Raw genomic sequence first — 23747 nt, 5'->3', positions numbered from 1 at the left:
ATGTCGTTTGACATAATTGTGAAGTTAAACAAATGTAAGTTGTTATTGCAAATTCTTGTAAAATTCTTACCTTTCTGGGAGGAGGTTGCATTTTCGGATTCTTTAGTGTCTCCTTTTTATTGTAGCCCAATAGCCTACTTCCCGAATGCTTTTGACACACTAAAGCATCTCTAGGTAGGTGGAGCATTACGTTGGACAAGCTGTTTTACATGCTCCAAACCCCCCTAATGGAATAGTGCCACCTAGCGGGCACTTATAATGCTGTCCTCCAAGAGTTTCACTTTTGATCGCCAGTAGCCACCAGTGATGCCAATTTAGCAATTTTGTTGCTAGATTTAGCAACTTTTCAGACTACCCTGGCAACTTTGTTTTCAAACAGCACCTAGCAACAAATTTAGCTACTTTCCAAAATGTATTTTGAACTTTTAGCAACTTTTGAAAAGTGACTCAAACGCTAAAATGCATGCATTTTCCCTCTAAATGACACAAAAACTATTTTATCTGTCTCACACTCAGTCACAACACACGTGCCTGGCTGCAAAAGTGCATTGTGAGTGACGTCACCAGCAGGCGCTCAGCTCGTGCACAGCCAGCAGCAATTTCAGCAAATAGCAAATCATTGTTGGCTGACTGCAGCAACAGTAGTACGGGTTCGACAAGCCAAAGCCAACGAATATAGTTGGTCACGAATGTTTGATCTTGAACAGAACTTACAACATCAATCAACATGTCTCAATCAAAATTGTACAGCCAGAAGTACAGAAAAGAGTGGGAGTCTGTACCTGAACAAATGTCAAATCATATTTTTTGCCGAGATGGCCAGTCAATTTGAGTAACGTTATTGTGTATTTTACGTAATTACGCAGTTGTACGTTATCACGCAATGACATCACAACGTCATTTAGCAACTTTTAGCAACAATTCAACCTGCCTCTAGCAACTTACCCTGAAAATTTGTTGGCAACACTGGTAGCCACATACGCTGTTAAGTTTTTTTGTTGGAGAGCCTAGAAGAGCCCAGGAAGGTGGCATGAGAAGCTACCTAGGTATGCAGCCACATCAAACAACTCAAGTAGTCCAATGTCCAAAAACATCCAATGATTTCTTTATTGTTTATTACATTATTTGTATAATGTTAGTTTAGGATGAGATAGAAATTGTCTTTGTTTCTAACCACTAGAATTGAAAGATCAACACTACAGAATGTAAAGGTCAACCAACGATATGGCTCTAATATTCTTCAGACAGATTTATCTGTGACGCACTTTGACCTACATTCAGACCTAGGCTATAGTATCTAATTTACTGGTCATTTCACAATCAGGTCAATACAGGAACAACGAACGCAGTAGTAGATATGTCTTCCAGGTGTTAATCCAATTATTAGCGATACAATTTCAAATGAATAAATAAAGAAATGAAAAACAAAATAATATAGAATCAAATGTTGTTATAGTTGATCAGTTGGGTTTAGAGCGGAGGTGTTGATAAATTCGAACACTTGTTTCAGCTGCTGCAGGAACATCTTCGGAGACACCACTGGTTCACAGTGGAGGGCCACCTGAAAGCCCTTCAATGACAGAGAATAACACATACATCTGGTAAGATCTTTGTAATTGTGAGCAATGTAACAGTAATTTCATGGCTTTTCAGTTACCTCTGCCATGTCCAGAATGTCATTATAGTCTAAGAACAAATCTTTTTTTAACCCCTTTTTTCATGATATCCAGTTGGTAGTTACAGTCTTGTCCCATTGCTGCAACTCCCGTACGGATACGGGAGAGAGCTATGCGTCCTCCGAAACACGACCCTCTGCACTGCTTCTTGACACACTGCTTGCTTAACCCGGAAGCCAGCCACACCAATGTGTCAGAGGAAACACTGTACAACTGGTGACCATGTCAGCATGCATGCACCCGGCCCGCCACAGGAGTCGCTAGAGCGCATTGGGACAGGGGCATCCCGGCCGACCTAACCCTCCCCTAACCCCTAGGCTGTGTGTCTCATGGGTCGCGGCCAGCTGCAACACAGCCCGGGGTCGAACCCGGATCTGTAGTGACGCCTCAAGCACTGCTTTAGACCGGTGCGGCACTTGGGAGGCCCATCTAAGTATTATTATTTTTTACCCCCTTTTTGTGGTATAAAATTGTTAGTAGTTACTGTCTTGTCTCATCGCTACAACTCCCGCACGGACTCAAGAGAGGCGAAGGTCGAGAGCCAAAACACAACCCGACCAAGCTGCACTGCTTCTTAACACAGCGCGCATCCAACCCGGAAGCCAGCCGCACCAATGTGTCGGAGGAAACACCTAGCGACCTGGTCAGTGTGCACTGCGCCCGGCCCGCCACAGGAGTCGCTGGTGCGCGATAAGACAAGGATATCCCTGCCGGCCAAACCCTCCCTAACCCGGACGACACTAGGCCAATTGTGTGCCGCCCCATGGGCCTCCCGGTCGCGGCCAGCTGTGACAGAGCCTGGGCTCGAACCCAGAGTCTCTGGTGGTGCAGTGCCTTAGACCACTGCGCCACCCGGGAGGCCCAGGGGAAATAGCTTACCTTGGTCCAATGACGCTCTAATCTTTTCTTCAGAAGGCCTGCGATATGATGCGCACTCTGCAGCAACTCCAGTCCCTGTTTGAAGTAGTCTGCTGTGCATGTTCCCTATTTAAAGTAACAAAAGAAAATGGTTACAAAGGTACACATTGCATGACATCCCACTGGGCACAGACGTCAATTCAATGTCTATTCCACATTGGTTCAACGTAATTTCATTGAAATTGCGTGGAAGCCATGTTGATTCAACCAGTGTGTGCCCAGTGGGATGGCTCTACTGTAACTCCAATTAACATTTTATGTTTCTCTTACCACTGATGTGATGGGGATTTGGAGACACTGGCATTTTAGATCCTACAGAGATAAGTAAATGTTAGAAAACACAGTTGACAGAATTGTTAATTATAACAATTGTACTGCAATACATACATCTAGGTCAACATTCCTTTAGCAGAGACCAATCCATCACATCCAGGACTGAATATACTGTGATATGTGGTGACAGGTAGCCTAGTGGTTAGAGCGTTGGGCCAGTAACCAAAAGGTTGCTGGATCAAGCTGACAAGGTTGTTCCCCAGTAGGCTGTCATTGTAAATAAGAATTTGTTCTTAACTGACATGCCTAGTTAAATAAAGGCTACATCTTTTTTACACAAAATATAAATGAGACAACACAACCAGGTTTTGCTAATTGAAATGAGAAACCAAAGGAAGTTAATGCAGCCTGTGGTAGTAGGCTATGTTGTATCTGTGTGTATTCTGATTGAGATAAGCAATGTCACAAGACAGATTAGAGGTGCTCTAGCAGCTTTGCTTTTCAAAAAAAGGTGTGTTTCATGAAGTGCACAGCGTGCATAAGAATCAGACTGGCATGTCTAGCACTGAGATTTGTTTAACCAAGAGTACATTGAAGTGAAGAATAGATTTAACAATCCAAGATTGTTATGGACTCACCATTCCAGATGTGCTGCAGCCTTCAGGACAGTTCTGTGGTTCAGGACACAAAGGTAACATTGATTACATTACTTTCATCTCTAAAAGTTGTCCGGACTTAAACAATTGTTGAAAATGTTTTTGTGTAATAATAACTGTCGTACCGTAATAAGTGCTCCATCAATATAAGATTTTATTTCTTTAGCATGCTCCAGAGATCTTCCTAGGCGTTGTACTGGAGATGAGGCGGCCAGGCTAATCATCATTGAGAGCAGCAGAAGTATTGTACCTTTGTGTATTGCCATTTTTCTATTGATGAACCCAAGTAGACGACTGGTTCCTAATGACTTGGTTCTGAACCTGTGTGGCAGCATTTAAGACCCATTGTTGAAATTTCCAAGCTTTTGGGGAATCCCTGTTGCCAGTTTTCTCACTATAATTATTTGTCATACTATATTCTCCCACACAGGCAACTTTAGTTTGATGCCATGGCATGAGTCTGTGTGCCACTGTTAACCACATATCACTGAAATCATTTGTGTCATTTCCTTTGGTGATCTTCCATCTTTCTGGCAGGAACTTAGTCATTATTTACTACTTAGGAGTTCTATTATCTAAACTATTCATTCATTTGCATAAAGAGCCTTTGACAATCTTACAGACTGTAAGAAAATCAGCACCCCATACATATTGACATATCATTTTAAATGGGCAATCAGCGATTGGAACATCAATTTTTTTACTTAAAAATTAATTACACTACACGATCAATTTGATGTTATTTTAATGGACAATAAATGTGCTTTACTTTCAAAAACAAGGACCTTTCTAAGTGACCCCAAACTTTCAAACGGTAGTGTATATAACAATATTAGTGATATATTAATGATATATTCTTGTGTATTTTATTCCTCGTGTTACTATTTTATTTTTATTTGTATTATTATTTGGGAAGGGCTCTTAAGCAATCATTTCACGGTAAAGTCTACACAAGTTGTATTCGGCGCATGTGACATATACAATTGGATTTGATTTTATATATACCCATTGATCCTTGAATATAACTTATACATGCCTCATGAGCTTAGTTCAACTGTAGCACCTCATTAGAACCCAAAAATATAAGCTTGTTTTATTCCATTGTATAAAAAATATAACTCTCAACAAACACAATATAGCCTCAAAACATGGTAAAAACTATATTTGTGATATCATTGATGGTCAATTCTTGAATCCATAGCTCTGTCTATGAATTTGAGAGTGGTTACATTTCTCCAATCCCATCCCTCAGCTATTTACTAAACAGTGGTGGGGTAAACACTTGTATGAACTATAGATTGCCCCTGAACAAAAAATGCCAACCTTTGGCTATAAACAGATGTTATCTTTTACTATACAGAGATGCATGCTGATAGATGGTAAAATAGTTATCAATCAAACATTATTAACCACATCAAACACAACACTTGGCTTTCCCTGTGATGAGCCGTTTACAGAAAATTCTGATGCCCACACCAGCAACGTGCTTTTCAAAAAAAGTCACTCTACACATCAACCTGAATTACTGACATGCTAGAAAAAAGTGAAGATAAGAACTTGGGTTGAAGAGGTTATTTTCTTTGAAAGCAATACCAACCGCTATGTCATTGTGCACAGACCCAATTTATTAATTAAGGAACACTGTCATTGAAATGACGCTAAAAGGAGTAAAAAAATAACAATTAATTTAAAAACATCATACCTGTTACAGTTATATCACAAATTGATATATTACACAGCATACAAGATGTTAATGGAATGGAATTGAACATACAGTAACATCAGTTAGTTTACATCCTCAGCTCAGTCTAGTTTAAAAAAACACTAACCTTTTATTAAACAATCGTGAGCTATATTCTTTAGATTAGACTATGGTGAGTTATATTCTTTAGATTAGACTATGGTGAGCTATATTCTTTAGATTAGACTATGGTGAGCTATGTTCTTTAGATTAGACTATGGTGAGCTATATTCTTTAGATTAGACTATGGTGAGCTATATTCTTTAGATTAGACTATGGTGAGCTATATTCTTTAGATTAGACTATGGTGAGCTATATTCTTTAGATTAGACTATGGTGAGCTATATTCTTTAGATTAGATAGTGAGTTATATTCTTTAGAATAGACAGTGAGCTATATTCTTTAGATTAGACTATGGTGAGCTATATTCTTAAGCAAAGAGTTAATTTCCTTCAATTCTACACATTTTGTCATGAACGGAGACAAGATTTTGGCATTTTATAACTAATTTCATGCAATTCTACAAATTTTTCCATGAGACGGAGAGAAATATTTGCAGTTTTATAGTTAATTCCCTACACATTTTGCCAAAGGGTGGAAAGAAAATGTTGCTGTTTTTAATATGAGATATGAGCAAGCGTGACTAACAAAATCAATGGGGGCCACCCGGGCGATAATTCAACCATGATTACTACAAGTTCAGATAGCTGGACGCTAGACTAACTTACCAATCTAAAAAATGTTAGCTGGAATTGGCTAATTGAGTGACTATCAGTGACTGAAATAAACGAGAAAAAAATTGCTGATGCACAACCAAAATTTCGAAATTGAATTGATCAGCGGACCTACGAAAGGGGCGTCTGCGGGCCGCCAGTTGCCCATCCCTTCTATAGTGTAACATTTTATTTCACAAGATATATCAAGTTGTCTGGATTCTAGGTCTAGTCCTGGACATGAGGCACATAACACATAGCAGGCAATTGGTACTGGCTGAAGATCCAACATTGTTGACCATCATGACACAATATAGCTACTCCTCTACATCCTGTGTTGTGCTCTGTTGATGATGAGGGGATCCAGAGTTGATATAGCTACTCCTCTACATCCTGTGTTGTGCTCTGTTGATGATGAGGGGATCCAGAGTTGATATAGCTACTCCTCTACATCCTGTGTTGTGCTCTGTTGATGATGAGGGGATCCAGAGTTGATATAGCTACTCCTCTACATCCTGTGTTGTGCTCTGTTGATGATGAGGGGATCCAGAGTTGATATAGCTACTCCTCTACATCCTGTGTTGTGCTCTGTTGGTGATGAGGGGATCCAGAGTTTTCCTTTTAAACTGCGTGGTGCATGATGTCTGAGGGTTGAATGTTGATGTGCTGTAGATTCTTGACCGAATAAAGGGGATTTAAAAATTGTCTCTTCATTCAAGGAACTCGCTCTTCAGGCTCCCTTCACTGTCTGAGAAGTTCAGCAGCTCCTCCAGCTCATCCCCTGTGTCATCTTCCTCCTCCTCTGCCTCCCGGGACATCTGGGGCTTCCCCTCACCTTTCCCTCCCAACTCCAGGTAGCCCTTGGCTGTGGTGTTAGGCCCTCCGCTCCGTATACCAGCCTCTGCCTTAGCCTTGGTGCCTTGCATCGTGGACGTGTGCTCCTCCCAGACTGGTGTCCCCCCTGGACTGCCGCCTCCTGGCCGGGTGCCTGCCTCTGCGCTGGGGGCTTCTGCGCTGGGGGCCAGTGACACCGCAGACTTGCTGGTACACAGCCCCATGAAGGTCTGCTTTTCTTGTGCAAGCTTACCCTCACTATTTCTCTCACACACTCCCTAGACTAGTGATGCACTGTGCGTTCTTGATGAGACTGGCTAAAACTGGGCATTAGTACTGGTGTCTGTGTTGCTTCCAAGAGAGGCAGAGGAGCACCCTATTCAGGATTTTCCATAACAGCCGTTTTGAACAGAAGCTTTTGTTCTTCGGGTTCAGCTGGGCTTCAGAGAGCCCTTGACTTAAGACTAGCATCAAGACAGCTTGCCAGGGAAGTCTGTTGGTCGCAGTTCACCTCAGCTCTCAGAGCACACACCTAATCTAAATCATAGCATCTCTATACTTATCATGCAGTGTTATTCAGACTATTTGTAAATGCTATTTTGGACACAATTTCTCAAAAAATCTTCCAAAGATGTGCTATTAACATTTAATCCATTTTAAATCAATAAATACATTGATAAAATTGAATAATAATTATTGATGTAGAATTTAATTCATTACAATTATATGGATTAGGAGTCAGGTATAGTTCACAGCTATTAATGTCTCATGGACAAACACATGTAACAATTACATGAGATTATAATTCTGGGTTTCCAAGATTACACAACTACAAATGAGCTGTTTCTCTACTCATAATTATGTTTAAAAAGTGAGTAATATACCTTTACCATGTCACTTATTTTTCTCTGAAAGGAGAGAAGAGGTGCTTATCTAACAGTGGCATGACCACAGGTGAGCCTCGTTTACCAAATCACTTTGTTGAATTACCACCCTGCTTCAATCCCTCATTATATGAATAATTTCTCAAATATTATCTAGTGGGAAATCCAAATCATCTTACTGTGATGTTAAAAGTTCTGGATCATTTACTATACAGGATAGTTATGTACAGTTGAGGTCGGAAGTTTACAAACACTTAGGCTGGAGTCATTAAAACTTGTTTTTCAACCACTCCACAAATTTCTTGTTAACAAACTATAGTTTTGGCAAGTCGGTTAGGACATCTACTTTGTGCATGACACAAGTCATTTTTCCAACAATTCTTTACAGACAGATTATTTAACTTATATTTAACTTGTATCACAATTCCAGTGGGAAGTTGACTGTGCCTTTAAACAGCTTGGAAAATTCCAGGAAAATGATGTCATGGCTTTAGAAGCTTCTGATAGGCTAATTGACATCATTTGAGTCAATTGGAGGTGTACCTGTGGATGTATTTCAAGGCCTACCTTCAAACTCAGTGCCTCTTTGCTTGACATCATGGGAAAATCAAAAGAAATCAGCCAAGACCTCAGAAAGAAATTGTAGACCTCCACAAGTCTGGTCCAACGCCTGAAGGTACCATGTTCATCTATACAAACAATAGTACACAAGTATAAACACCATGGGACCACGCAGCCATCATACCGCTCAGGAAGAAGACACGTTGTGTTTCCTAGAGATTAATGTACTTTGGTGCAAAAAGTGCAAATCAATCCCAGAACAACAGCAAAGGACCTTGTGAAGATGCTGGAGGAAACAGGTACGAAAGTATTTATATCCACAGGAAAACGAGTCCTATATTGACGTAACCTGAAAGGCCGCTCAGCAAGGAAGAAGCCACTGCTCAAAAACCGCCATAAAAAGACAGACTACGGTTTGCAACTGCACATGGGGACAAAGATCGTACTTTTTGGAGAAATATCCTCTGGTCTGATGAAACAAAAATAGAACTGTTTGGCCATAATGACCATCGTTATGTTTGGAGGAAAAAGGGGGAGGCTTGCAAGCCGAAGAACACCATCCCAACCGTGAAGCACGGGGGTGGCAGCATCATGTTGTGGGGGTGCTTTGCTCCAGGAGGCACTGGTGCACTTCACAAAATAGATGACATCATGAGGAAGGGAAATTATGTGGATATATTGAAGCAACATCTCCAGATATCAGTCAGGAAGTTAAAGCTTGGTCGCAAATGGGTATTCCAAATGGACTTTGACCACAAGCATACTTCCAAAGTTGTGGCAAAATGGCTTAAGGACAACAAAGTCAAGGTATTGGAGTGGCCATCACAAAGCCCTGACCTCAATCCCATAGAAAGTTTGTGGGCAGAACTGAAAAAGCATGTGCGAGCAAGGAGGCCTACAAACCTGACTCAGTTACACCAGCTCTGTCAGGCGGAATGGGCCAGAATTCACCCAACTTATTGTGAGAAGCTTGTGGAAGGCTACCCAAAACGTTTGACCCAAGTTAAACAATTTAAAGGCAATGCTACCAAAGACTAATTGAGTGTATGTAAACTTCTGACCCACTGGGAATGTGATGAAAGAAATAACAGCTGAAATAAATCATTCTCTCTACTATTATTCTGACATTTCACATTCTTAAAATAAAGTGGTGATCCTAACTGACCTAAGACAGGGAGTTTTTACTAGGATTAAATGTCAGGATTTGTGAAAAACTGAGTTTAAATGTATTTGGCTAAGGTGTATGTAAACTTCCGATTTCAACTGTAGTTAGCCTACATAACACCATCTCTTCAGGAAGCGTGTCCACACAACACACATCGGTCACTTCCCTAGCTCCCTAGAATAGGGTCGAATGTACCTCTAAACTAAACCACCGATACTGGGTGAGAGATTTTTTTTATCCACTTTGGGGCTAAGGTTAAGAATGGGGGTAGGCGATGGGAGTGTGATCCTAGATCTGTGGTTCGGGACAACTTAATTTGGTCTCACAGGTCTCATCGCATGCTGTTTGTGATTACAAAGTTTTGTCTGAGTTATAGCAGTCAGTGTGCAGGTTCCACCCTTTTCTCTGACGTTCTACAGGGGCAACCAACATGCCTGTGAGACTATGGAACACTTAGCTACTGCTGAAAGGTGCACTGTTTTTTGCCCCCATAGTATAAATGCTTAAAATCCTCAAATCTTTAAAAGGCAAAGGTCAAGTAATACAGTAGATGTTTTCCTCTGCCCTAAGGACCCAATGCATTTAATCAGGAACAAGATTGAGAGAGACAAGTTATCTCCCATTGGATGTAGTGAATGGATGTGTAAGAAAGCAATTGTAGCCTATTTGACATGGAAGTGCAGACAACTTCTATCCAGTCTCTTTGCTGTTACTGTCTCCTGTGAAGAAGCCAATCTCACATTTTATTGTTGTAGTTGGTGAGTGGGGCCAAAAGTAGACTGGTGCTGAAAGAGGACCACACAACTGGGGTGGCATTAAGTTTTGAAGAGGATCAACTGAAATTGAAGATTCCTGGTGTCTGTGAAGCCCGCCGTTTGGTGTGACGCAGACCCAGTGAAGAGTGTGGTGAAACAGAGAAGACACTGTCTGTCCTGTTGAGTTTTAATGCAGAGTCTTTACCCGACAAAGTCAAGTTAGGATATGCCAGTTATCCCGTAAGAGCTTTTGTCCCGAACCCATTAAGGCGTTTTAAAGGTGCCAAGCTTATGGCTATGTTGCAACAGTGTGTAGGAGGGAGATTCCTAGATGTGAGAAGTGTGCAGGAGGGCATGGAACTTGCTGAGGATCAGAAGTGTCCGGTGAGAGAAAGGGTCAGGGTCAGAGTAGTACAGAAGGTGTCATATGCTGAGGCAGTGAAGAGAGTAGTAGAGGAGGATAGGTCCATGGGCGAGGGATCCTAAGAGTGCTACAGTACTTTAGTAAGGTTGGCTTCTCAGCGTTCATAGCCATGGTTATCAACTGTACCTCAGAAATGGAACGTAAATCACAGAAAATAGATGTGGTGGCAGCTGCAGAGAAGAACTTAGGTGAGATTTTACTGCAGAGTTAGGTGTGTTAAACTCTAGTGTCCTGTCTTCCCAGCTGCCAGTCTGGTTTAGGACCATACAGGGCCAAGTAGTAGAATGGGGTGGTGGGGTTTTAATAGGTAAAGGGTTGCTGAGGCAATTTTTTCTTCCATTTTCCCTGTCCTTTTGTCCCTTTTTTTATCACAAAGTGCAAGAACTTCAAACTTACATAAATGTTTAAATAATGTTTACATGCTGCTTTACTCATCTCGTGTGTATATACTGTTTTCTATGCCACTCCGACATTGTTCGACCTAATATTTATATATTTTTAAATTACATTCTTTTACTTTCAGATTAGTGTGTATTGTTGTGAACTGTTAGATACTACTGCACTGTTGGAGCAAGGAACACAAGCATTTCGCTACACGCACAATAACGTCTGCTAAATTTGTGAACGTGACCAATAAAATTTGATTTGACCAATGCAGTAGGTGGCAGTGTATGCACCTGTCAAATGGGTGCTATTCGCCAATACAAACAAGAAGAAGAAGAAGAAGAAGACCGCATGACGTGTGCACCATCTTGTGGCATAGAAGTTGAACTACTGAAAAATGTCAAAATGACGCTTTCTTGTAAGGGTTTTACATCTCTGGTATCCGTTGGGTTTTTTGTTGCCAGTTGTGCCCACATCAGAGAGGGGGTAATAAATAGCCAGCTCTTCATTAATGCATGTTGATGAGCTGTGTTGTAAAGGGTGACACACACGAGAGTGTAAGGTAAAGTCCAATAAAATCAAACAGTTATAATATGCAGAAATACAAAATGTCGGCTGATCCCTTGATATGGTCATGCACTTTCATAAAGGTTAAAAATGTAGTTACTTTATCAAAATGTGGTGATGTTTCATCAGACCAGACACCGGTGTTACTGATGTAATTCCCATGGAAATGTTCACCCCTTTTTCAAAATGACCTTCATAAGCCCCATGGTGTGTGATAGCCGCGTCTGATCATGATAATGTTTTAGCAGAATGTATCATATAAAATAATCATACTGCACACTAAACATACATTCCTGGTGTTCTGTGAATATCTCGTCTGTGATAATTAAATATAATACATGGGGAAAGTATTTCTATTTCAAAAGAAATCATTTGACTCAGGCAATCTTTAGGCTACTATAAAGGGTCAGTTTCACAATGCATAGAGCGACCCATGTGTTGGATAATTCGAGATCATAGTTTCAAGTCAACTGCGTTGCTGAATGAAGAGCAGTCGTGCTACCATACCGGGTCTGACAGGAGAAAGAGTCCTCGTTTTATCTTGGGAAAGATATATTACTTGATAAATAAGATATACAGACAGCGGGGTTAATTTAAATTCGATATAAAGTCAACAACTTGGATTTTCATTGGGGCTCCATTTTTAAAGCCAGAATTGTCAAAATGTTGAGCGTTGCAAGAACAGCTTCAAGGTCTCTCCCCTCTCCAAACTGCTCAAGTGTGTCCTCCTTGATAAAGAAGGTAAATCAGCCACAATTGTTACACAATTGACAAATAATGTTAGTTATGTTTCCAAGAGGTGTAATTGGACATGAAGGATGACTAATTCAAGCAGTAATGGCTAGTTATAGCTAACAACTTTAGCTAATGTTAAATGTCGCAGCTAAAGTAGCTAGTTAACATCGTTTGCTACTAGCTGAGTACCATCTGATGGATAAAGCTGCCATCCCGAAAAAAGACAACTAGTTAAACCTCTTAAGGATCGTCCCCTTTTTCCCCAATTTTTGCTTAAAATGACATACCCAAATTTAACTGCCTGTAGCTCAGGCCCTGAAGCAATAACATGCATAGTCTTGGTACCGTTTGAATGGAAACACTTTGACGTTTGTGGAAATGTGAAAGGAATGTAGGAGAATTTAACACATATCTGGTAAAAGATAATACAAAGAACAAACCAACTTTTTTGTACCATCATTTTTGAAATGCAAGAGAAAGTCTAATGTATTATTCCAGCCCAGGTGCAATTTAGAACGTTTTATACTGATCCAACAATACCATTGCATTTTTGTTCAAACTGTTGTATCAAGACTGCCCAAATGTGCCTAATTTATTTATTAATAACTTTTCATGTTCAAAACTGCACTCTCCTCGAACAATGGCATGGTATTCTTTCACTGTAATAGCTACTGTAAATTGGACAGTGCAGTTAGATTAACAAGAATGTAATCTTTCTGCCAATATCAGATATGTCTAAAGACCTGGGAAATGTTCTTGTTACTTACAGCTACATGCTAATCGCATTAGCCTACGTTAGCTCAACCGTCCCGCAGGGGACCCACCAATGCTGAAGAAGTTTTAACAATAGTCATGTCGGATAACTAACTATTAGCTAGCTTATTCTCTGACTATCATAATGGAAGGCTCCCATCAAGAAGAAGAGCTAGGCAGCTAATGTTAGCCTGGCAAGGCGTGACTAGTTGTACTGTTAGTTAACTAGCTAACTTACAGTAGCCAGCTTGCTAACTTCGCCAAGCCGGAGTTAGCCAGGATGTTTTCTTTAACTATATAATGTGTTCTTCGTCTGAATAGACATACCAAGTAATGTACATTAGCGACCATATTGGGAGCTTACTAAGGGACAAGTAATAGCTAGCTAGCTAACGTTACCCGCTTGAACTGATTGAATTGCAAGTGGTTTCAAGCCCTTTAGTGGTTTGTTATTTTGTGTAAGATAACAAGTTAATGAAATGTGCAGGTCGTGTTATAAAGGGGGCGTCATTAACTGTCTCACGTGAAAATAACATCTGTGACCTTCACTGTGGTGTCCCAGGGCATGATGTTCAAATGTCCTAACCAAACATCATTTTAGACAAGTTATGTAGCTATTTCATTCTTAACTGCCTTCATGTTGCTGGACCCCAGGAAGAGTAGCTGCTGCAATGGGGATCCTTAATAAATACAATTTAATTCATAGACACCGTTTTTAGACCACATTAGGATTATGTGTATCCATTCCCTGTGTTCATTTAAAATATACCAGTTTGTTTTCATTTATTGGTTGAAAAGGGTTTAGGACAGATTTCACTAATAAGTAGTCATGATACGGTAGCTAACCAATATTTTCCCCATAGGCTTGCTGGAATGGATTTCAGCAAGATGCCCTCAGGTCTGTGGCCAGACGTGACTATTCGTGAGTATTCTTTACTGAAGTTTCTAACTCTTTTCCCAAGTAAACTAATTAATATGTAAATGCATTGATCAATATAGCATCCAAGAACATCTCTGACCATTTGTGCTTACCTTGATTTACTTTGTTTTCCAGATCAGAGGCAATCAAAGGATCAGTGATTGGGATTGATCTGGGTACTACAAACTCCTGTGTGGCTGTTATGGAGGGAAAACAAGCAAAGGTCAGTTTATGTTTTGAGATTGCAGTGTTGTCACCCTCTGGCATGTTATCACATTTATATAAAAAGCCCTTATACGGTGCGCTTATACAGAAACCCAGGCTAAAACCCCCAAAGAGCAAGCAATGCAGATGTAGAAGCACAGGTTATCATTTCATCAGGGGTTTAATTACGAATGTTTGACCTGTGTGATGAAGAGACCGTCTTTGAAATCATCTTTTGATAGTTGTTTTTCTAGACTGTTACTGACTAGTTTGTTGTGACAGGTACTGGAGAATGCAGAGGGAGCAAGGACAACACCTTCAGTGGTCGCCTTCACAGCTGATGGCGAGAGACTTGTTGGCATGCCAGCCAAAAGACAGGCAGTCACCAACCCTAACAACACCCTCTATGCCACCAAGCGTCTCATTGGTCGTCGTTACGACGACGCAGAGGTTCAGAAGGACCTGTGAGTGTTTTACTATATATCTCTTATATACCTTACTAGCCATTTGTAAGGCATCATTAGTTAGAAATGATTTTGAGGTGTAGGTAAATTCATGACAGGGTTCTCTTTGTGGCTTCACAGGAAGAACGTGCCCTACAAGATTGTCCGTGCTTCCAATGGTGATGCCTGGGTCGAGGCCCATGGAAAGCTCTACTCCCCCAGCCAGGCTGGTGCCTTCGTGCTGATGAAGATGAAGGAGACAGCAGGTAATCTACCTATCAATCAGTCTTCATTGCCCCCATAGGGAAAACTAGCATGCCAATTCTCTGTTACCAACTACCCCTGTCTGTGTACTAAAAAAAACATGCACTCATTGTAACGTTGTCCTGGTTTTAGAGAACTACATGGGTCACAATGTGAAGAATGCAGTTGTCACCGTGCCAGCCTACTTCAATGACTCCCAGAGACAGGTATCAGCCGTACTTTCTTTTCTTCAACTTTGTCTGCTTAATCATTCATTACTGGCAAACACTGGTGACCGAAAGTCACTTTGTCACTAGCTATGCCTTTGCCATTGACTCACCGACTGGTGCTCTATCAAGCCTCTCAACTTTGATCAGTGTATTTGTTTCTGGCTGCGTTTAAACAGGCAGCCCGATTCTGATCTTCACAAATTGGGCTTTTTTTTAAGAGGTCAACCGATTTAATCGGAATGGCTGATTTAATTAGGGCCCATTTCAAGTTTTCTTAACAATCGATCATCTCAATTTTTGGACGCCGACTATATTGCAATCCGCGAGGAGACTGCGTGGCAAGCTGACTACCTGTTATGCGAGTGCAGCAAGGAGCCAAGGTAAGTTGCTAGCATTATACTTATCTTATAAAAAACAATCAATCTTAACATAATCACTAGTTAACTACACATGTTTGATGATATTACTAGTTTAACTAGCTTGTCCTGCATTGCATATAATCAATGCGGTGCCTGAAATTATGTCAATTCTCTTGCGTTCACTGTAAGCAGAGTCAGGGTATATGCAGCAGTTTGGGTCGCCTGGCTCGTTGCGAACTGTGTGAAGACCATTTCTTCCTAACAAAGACCGTAATTAATTTGCCAGAATTTTACATAATTATGACATAACATTGAAGGTTGTGCAATGTAACAGCAATATTTAGACTTAGGGTTGCCACCCGTTCGATAAAATACATAACGGTTCTGTATTTCAATGAAAGAATAAACGTTTAGTTCTCGAAATGATAGTTTTAGGATTTGACCATATTAATGACCTAAGGCTTATATTTGTGTGTTTATTATAATTAAGTCTATGATTTGATATTTGATAGAGCAGTCTGACTGAGCGGTGGTAGGCAGCAGCAGGCTTGTAAGCATTCATTCAAACCGCACTTTCCTCCGTTTGCCAGCAGTTTTTCGTAATGCCTCAAGCACAGCGCTGTTTATGACTTCAAGCCTATCAACTCCCGAGATTAGGCTGGCAATACTATAGTGCCTATAAGAACATCCAATAGTCAAAGGTATATGAAATACAAATGGTATAGAGAGAAATAGTCCAATAATAACTACAACCTAAAACTTCTTAACTGGGAATATTGAAGACTCGTGTTAAAAGGAACCACCAGCTTTCATATGTTCTCATGTTCTGAGAAAGGAACTTAAACGTTAGCTTTTTTCATGGCACATATTGCACTTTTACTTTCTTCTCCAACACTGTTTTGCATTATTTATTTGAGACTAAATTGATTTTATTTATGTATTATATTAAGTAAAAATAAAAGTGTTCATTCAGTATTGTTGTAATTGTCATTATTAAGTGTTTTGGATGGATAGAAATAAATAAATAAAATAGATTTTTTTCTACATACACACAAAAAATCGGCCGATTAATCGGTATCGGTTTTTTTCGGTCCTCCAATAATCGGTATCGGCGTTGAAAAATCATAATCAGTCGACCTCTACTTTTGACCAATCAGATCAGCTCTGAAAAGATCTTTAACTCCCAGATTAGAAAATATATTGTGTAGAAAGACATGACTTTACAATTGAAATTACTAAAATGTCTTATTTTTTAATTATATATATCGCATATATATATATATATATATATAAAAGACCCAGTCAAAAGTTGACACACCTACTCATTCAAGGGTTTTCCTTTATTTTTACGATTTTCTACATGGTAGAATAATAGTGAAGATGTCAAAACTATGAAATAACACATATGGAATCATGTAGTAACCAAAAAAGTGTTAAACAAATCAAAATATGTTTGAGATTCTTCAAAGTTGCCACCCTTTGCCTTGATGACAGCTTTGCTTCGCTTATAATGTCTCAACCAGCTTCATGAGGAATACTTTTCCAACAGTCCTGTTGGGGCTAGGGGGCAGTATTGAGAATTTTGACAAAAATATGTGCCCATTTTTAACTGCCTCCTACACCAACTCAGAAGCTAGAATATGCATATTATTGTTCAGGTTTGGATAGAAAACACTCTGAATTTTCTAAAACTGTTTGAATGGTGTCTGTAAGTATAACAGAACTCATATGGCAGTCAAAACCCTGAGACAAATTCTGACAGGAAGTGGATACCTGATGTGTTGAATTACCTTTAAGCCTATGCCATTGAAACACACAGGGGCTTATTAATTGTTGAGCACTTCCTATGGCTTCCACTAGATGTCACCAGTCTTTAGAAAGTGTTTTGAGTCTTATACAATGAGAACTGAACGAACAAGAGCCTTGGAACGGTGGTGGCCGATTACTCTGGCGCGCGAGTTCATGTTGGGTACTCTCGTTCCAAAACGTTTTAAAAGAGAATGCAATCGTCCGCCTTGAATATTATTCATGTTCTGGTTAAAAAAGGCACTAATGATTTATGCTATACAACGTTTGACATGTTTGAACGAACGTAAATATTTTTTTCCCCCTCGTTCATGACGAGAAGTCCGGCTGGCATAGATCATGTGCTAACAACACAGAGCTTTTTTGGACATAAATTATGAGCTTTTTCGAACAAAACTACATTTGTTATGGACCTGGGATTCCTGGAAGTGACATCTGATGAAGAGAATCAAAGGTAATGGATTATTTACATAGTATTTTCGATTTTAGATCTCTCCAACATGGCGGTTAGTCTGTATCGCAAAGCGTATTTTTCTGGGCGCAGTGCTCAGATTATTGCAAAGTGTGATTTTCCAGTAAGGTTATTTTTAAATCTGGCAATCCGGTTGCGTTCAAGAGATGTAAATCTATAATTCTTTGAATGACAATATAATATTTTACCAATGTTTCCGAATAGTAATTATTTAATTAGTTGTGCTGCTTGACTGGCGGTTATTGGAGGGAAACGATTTCCTCAACATCAACGCCATAGTAAAACGCTGTTTTTGGATATAAATATGAACTTGATAGAACCAAAAAATGCATGCATTGTCTAACATAATGTCCTAGGAGTGTCATCTGATGGAGATTGTCAAAGGTTAGTGCATCATTTTAGCTGGTTTTCTGCTTTTGGTGACGCCTGTCTTTGAATTGACAAAACATTACACACAGCTATTGTCAATGTACTCGCCTAACTTAATCTAACTTTATGGTTTTGCCGTAAAACCTTTTTGAAGTCGGACAACGTGGTTAGATTAAGGAGATGTTTATCTTCTTTCAAAGGGTGTAAGATAGTTGTGTTTGAGAAATTTGAATTATGACATTTAATTGTTTTCAAATTTGGCGCTCTTGATATTTCACCTGTTGTTGATAGGGTGTACCAGGGGTGGGACGCTTGCGTCCCACATAGCCCATAGAGGTTAAATTAGTTCCCACATATGCTGAGCACTTGTTGGCTGCTTTTCCTTCACTCTGCAGTCCAACTCATCCCAAACCATCTCATCTGGGTTGAAGTTGGGTAATTTTGGAGGCCAGGTCAACTGATGCAGCACTCATCACTCTCCTTGGTCAAATAGCCCTTACACAGCCTTAGGTGTGTGGGGTCGTTGTCCTGTTGAAAAACAAATGATAGTCCCACTAAGCACAAACCAGATGGCATGGCGTATTGCTGCAGAATGCTGTGGTAGCCATGCTGGTTAAGTGTGCCTTGAATTCTAAATAAACCACCAGGAAAGCACCATCACACCACCACCTCCATGCTTCACGGTGGGAGCCACATATGCAGAGATCATCCGTTCACCTACTCTGCATCTCAGAAAGACACGGTGGTTGGAACCAAAGATCTCACATTTGGACTCATCAGACCGAAGGACCATCATATTTGGACCAGAATGCAACCACACCTGTGTGTAATGACAATATGCTCATGTCTCCGCCCTAACAAAGGGAGCCGTTGTCCCAAAGGCAGGAAGGCAGGCGACAAGCTTAGGTCCAAAATAAGCCCATAGAAACGCAGTTGGCTTATTTTGGCAAGAGTGAAACTTCTCGCTTCGCCTTTCCCTCTCTGCTGTGCTTCCCTGCCATCGTTCGCTTTGTGACTGACAGGCGCCTGCCCTATCAATAGATCGCTAGAAGATGCATATGTTCATTCTAGCAGGAGGGGGCCCGACGGACTAACGAATTGAAACTTTAAATTAAAAGTAGCCTAAATAATATGAAGTGGAAAATGTAGCAGGCTGAAAATGAGTCTAACCGAGTGAATAGCCGACAGCCGGCACTAATGAAAAACGCTGTGTAAAGAGTAGGTCATTTTGTTTACAGGCCACAAAGGATGCTGGTCAGATTGCTGGGCTGAACGTGCTGCGAGTCATCAATGAGCCCACTGCTGCTGCTCTGGCCTACGGTCTGGACAAGACTCAGGACAGAATGTAAGTATAAGAACCCTACAAACTGCTGGAAAACTTATACGATACCTAAGCAATGACTGTGACCTTATTTTTATCCATGCTTTTAGCTCATGTTTCACACCTGTCCCTGACTTGCAGCATTGCAGTCTATGACCTGGGAGGTGGCACCTTTGACATCTCTGTCCTTGAGATCCAGAAGGGCGTGTTTGAGGTGAAGTCCACAAACGGAGACACCTTTTTGGGTGGAGAGGACTTTGACCAGCACCTACTGACCCACATTGTGAAGGAGTTCAAGAGGGAGGTGAGAAGGGGGAAGTATCCTGGATAAAGAACTATGTGATACCTTTATCTGACCAAGCACATCTGCCACATTCAAGCCAGCCATTTTTATCACACCTTTGGTTTCTCCTTCCAGTCTGGAGTTGACCTGACCAAAGACAGCATGGCTCTGCAGAGAGTGAGGGAGGCAGCCGAGAAAGCCAAATGTGAACTGTCATCATCCCTGCAGGTGAGTTTCATCCCACAGCAGACATTTATTTCATTGCCTAATTGGCAAGCTAATGATTCGAATAAACAAGATCTTGGTCAACAGAAATGACTTGCTTGTATTTTATACAGTCCCTTGACCCTCATGGTTTGTGTTGTAAGATCTGTAACCCCTAGCTGTACCCTAACACTGGGGCAGCTCTAGTAGAAGGGCTAACAAACATCAAATTCCACTGCATCACTGCTCTGAGCTAGGCTGTCCATCATCCAAATGTAAGATAGTTCAAGTATGGATGATGAAATATGTAAACCTGTATATGTTACCTCCCTCTCAATCTTGATGTAAAAAATGTTTACGGAGACTTTTTCTCCCACAGACCGACATCAATCTGCCCTATCTGACCATGGATGCCTCTGGCCCCAAGCACTTGAACATGAAGATGACCCGCTCCCAGTTTGAGGGCATTGTGTCTGACCTGATCCGCAGGACAGTGGCCCCCTGCCAGAAGGCCATGCAGGACGCTGAGGTCTCCAAGGGGGACATCGGAGAGGTGCTGCTGGTCGGTGGCATGTCCCGTATGCCCAAGGTGAGCAGATCTCCCAGGTTCTATCCCACCTCATCTGCCCCTCTCTGACCCTCCATTCTACGGTCTCCTCTCAGGTCCAGCAGACAGTCCAAGACCTGTTTGGCCGTGCTCCCAGCAAGTCAGTCAACCCAGATGAGGCTGTGGCCATTGGAGCTGCCATCCAGGGAGGCGTGCTGGCTGGAGATGTTACTGATGTGCTCCTTCTGGATGTCACACCACTGTCTCTCGGTATCGAGACCCTTGGAGGGGTGTTCACCAAACTCATCAACAGGAACACAACCATTCCCACCAAGAAGGGCCAGGTGCGGGACAAAAATCCAAATTTGTTCTGTCTGGTGAAACCTAAATGAATTGTGTATATACTTCATTGTCTTACCTCATCAGTGGTACTGATGCATTCCTCCTCCTCATTCAGGTGTTCTCAACAGCAGCTGATGGTCAGTCCCAGGTGGAGATCAAGGTGTGCCAAGGGGAGAGGGAGATGGCAGCAGACAACAAGATCCTGGGACAGTTCACTCTGGTAAGTGTCCTGGCTGATTCATACTAACTAAATTTAAATAGGATATCTTTAAAGTCTCTGGTGTATCTGATGTAAACAATGTCTTACTGATGTTTCCCTCATGCAGGTTGGAATCCCCCCTGCCCCACGTGGAGTACCCCAGATCGAGGTCTGCTTCGACATTGACGCCAATGGAATCGTCCACGTCTCTGCCAAAGACAAGGGCACAGGCCGCGAACAGCAGAGTAAGATCATCAAACAACCTGCCCTTGAAATGGATGCTTTCTGTTAGTAGGATTTCAGTCATGTATTTTTACTTTACACTGCTTCTCCTTCACTTCTCCAGTTGTTATCCAGTCCTCTGGTGGCCTCAGCAAGGACGACATTGAAAACATGGTTAAGAACGCAGAGAAGTATGCAGAGGAGGACCGGAGGCGGAAGGTAGGTGTGACATTCTCTTATCATCAGCTGTCCGTTTAACTTTTATCAGTTACATCCCCAGCTGGAGTTGGGCTGTGTTTTGAATAAGGTGTGACTGAATGCTGACAATTGTCCTTGGTGTCCTGTTTGTTTTTGCCCAGGACCGTGTTGAGGCTGTTAACCAGGCCGAGGGCATCGTCCATGACACTGAATCCAAGATGGAGGAGTTCAAGGATCAGCTCCCTGCTGATGAGGTATGTGGGACATTTTATTATAATAATACGTAGGATTTCTAAAGCTTTTTTCAAAAACCCAAGGACACTGAACAGCAAAATGTACATAACTATGCCTCTGAAACATCCCAAATATCAGGAAATTCCAGTAGTCCTAGTATGAGTTTCTTCACCATCTTTCAGTGCAACAAACTGAAGGAAGAGATTGCCAAAGTGAGAGACTTGCTGTCACGGAAGGATGAAGAGACTGGCGAAAACATCAAACAGGCTGCCACCACCCTTCAGCAGGCTTCACTCAAACTCTTCGAAATGGCTTACAAGAAGGTAATTATTTCAGCACCCCAACATTGTCCAATAGTTTTTCTTCTTCCCTTGCATTTGTAAAGGATTGTGGCCAGCCTGGAAGAAGCCTGGATTGGTTGCTTAGCTTGTCAATCAAGAGCCCAACATTCTTTCACAATGGGTCAATTTGATATATTGCTGTTATATTTATTAACCAGCTGTTCTCCATTTGGTCTCAGATGGCATCAGAGAGGGAAGGTAGCAACGGTGGCTCTGGATCGTCAGAAGGTGGAGCTGGAGAGAAGAAGGAAGGCCAGCAGTAAAACCTTTGCACTTGTGGTTGTCTGGAGACATGGACTGATGGGCTTGGGAGTGTAGACCTGTTGTCCTGGTGGCGTTCTAGTCATTCTCACATACTGTGTTTTTGCAGTAAAAAGTATACGGTATATGTCATTGAGTACATTTACATGCACAGTAATAATTTGATATTAAACAGATTATGGCAGTAGGCAGATTAGTCATGTAAACACCTTACTCGAAGTAAACATACGCTGATTAAAACACCAGGACATGTAAACATTTGTAATTGGCGAAATGAGAGTTCGGAAACAACTGAATGTGTGCGTCTTAGAATTCGTTTTCACATACAAACTATATGTCCAAATTCGGAATCATATATGCGGTGGTAGAATATTTTGATTGCCGATTTTCTGCATTTTTCAGAGTGCCATCGGGTAGCCTGATTTCATGTGTCCATGTAAACGTGATTATTATGGAAATCGTTCTTCTTGCAAACCTTGTAAATGTTTAAATTGAACTATTATATTAATCTGACTATCCAGAATAATCTCATTAGTGTGTGCATGTAACCATACTCAGTGTATGTTCCTCCACCCCTTTGTAATTTAATTGTGAAAGACTATATATCCTGTCCATTTTAAGAAACATGTATTTGCTTCTGTTGTGAAGTAGTGAACTGTTTATAGCAATTGTGTTAGTCTGACTGTGATGCCATTTTGGGTTTCATTTTTCCATGTAGCTCTGCTTGTCTGTTCAACTGACTGGACAACAGTGGACTTGCAATAGAAGAAGCTTGGCTTTTCTCTAGCTCCATTCTGTTTATCTGGTATATCTGCTCTATGAAAACAGTTGGCATATGTACTGTGATATGAGTAAAGTCATGCGTGTGTGTGGTTAAAGATGTATAATACGACAATACAACTGCAGGGTTTTATTTCTATTCTTAGACATTTTGAATCTTTATTTGTTATTCCATTCAGTACAGAGGAGTAAGAAGTCACTCATTCTTCTTGACTTTGTCATGGGTATAAGCTGAGAGAATGATTAGAAGCTACCATGCATACAAATAGATTTTGATTTTGCCATAACTATTGTATGATGTTTGAGCTGCTGCCTATCTGACAGAAATAGTTGGCAGCAGTAGTCTGTGAAAAGGAGAAAATAACCAGTCTGGTATGATGTGGATTTATTGTCAAATTGGAGATTGGTTTGATATTTGGGTTCTCAATTACTGTTGCTAACTTTCCTAATAAAATTCTAAATTTCAACAGTGGTTTTGGATATGAGGAATTGGCGATACATTGTACTTTTGCTGGGACTGAGGCAGATGATGTGGAGTCAAGCCAAATGTATTTGTCACAGCCATTAACCAGGTTTCCATCCACTCTTTTTATGAGAATAAAGTATGTCGGATAAAATAAAAATTCCACCGACATTTTTCGGTAAACTTTACAAATGTCGACAAAACAAAATACACTAGATAATGTGGCATATTTTTGTGGAGGTAAAATTCATTATGCGAGAAATGTCGG

The 23747-nt window shown here is 40.9% G+C and overlaps 2 protein-coding genes across 4 annotated transcripts in view; one reads left to right on the top strand and one right to left on the bottom strand.

Annotated features, from left to right (window-relative positions):
- Positions 1-362, bottom strand: part of LOC106611980 (F-BAR and double SH3 domains protein 1) — a 31637-nt gene extending 31275 nt beyond the window's left edge. The window contains exon 1 of one of the 3 annotated variants that reach the window (XR_006771059.1): positions 71-362. Coding sequence is in view for 2 of the 3 variants with exons in the window: in XM_045724057.1 (XP_045580013.1) it covers positions 71-187 (117 nt within the window). In the remaining variant the exon portion in view is untranslated. The remainder of the gene's footprint in view (positions 1-70) is intronic. The other 2 variants (XM_045724057.1, XM_014212720.2) reach the window with 2 other exon arrangements.
- Positions 363-11982: 11620 nt separating this feature from the next.
- On the top strand, positions 11983-23483 carry LOC106611979 (stress-70 protein, mitochondrial). Its single transcript, XM_014212718.2, has 17 exons — positions 11983-12292; positions 13903-13961; positions 14094-14181; positions 14445-14626; positions 14747-14871; positions 15002-15075; positions 19323-19429; positions 19547-19709; positions 19824-19916; positions 20272-20481; positions 20556-20783; positions 20897-21001; positions 21108-21225; positions 21327-21421; positions 21562-21654; positions 21817-21957; positions 22155-23483. The coding sequence occupies exons 1-17, from the start codon at positions 12215-12217 to the stop codon at positions 22236-22238; spliced, it is 2043 nt and encodes a 680-aa protein (XP_014068193.1). The 5' UTR covers positions 11983-12214; the 3' UTR covers positions 22239-23483.
- Positions 23484-23747: the final 264 nt, after the last annotated feature.

Source organism: Salmo salar, chromosome ssa09 (genome assembly GCF_905237065.1).
Source record: "Salmo salar chromosome ssa09, Ssal_v3.1, whole genome shotgun sequence".
Lineage (NCBI taxonomy): Eukaryota > Metazoa > Chordata > Actinopteri > Salmoniformes > Salmonidae > Salmo > Salmo salar.
This window is presented reverse-complemented; position numbering and strand designations above follow the sequence as displayed.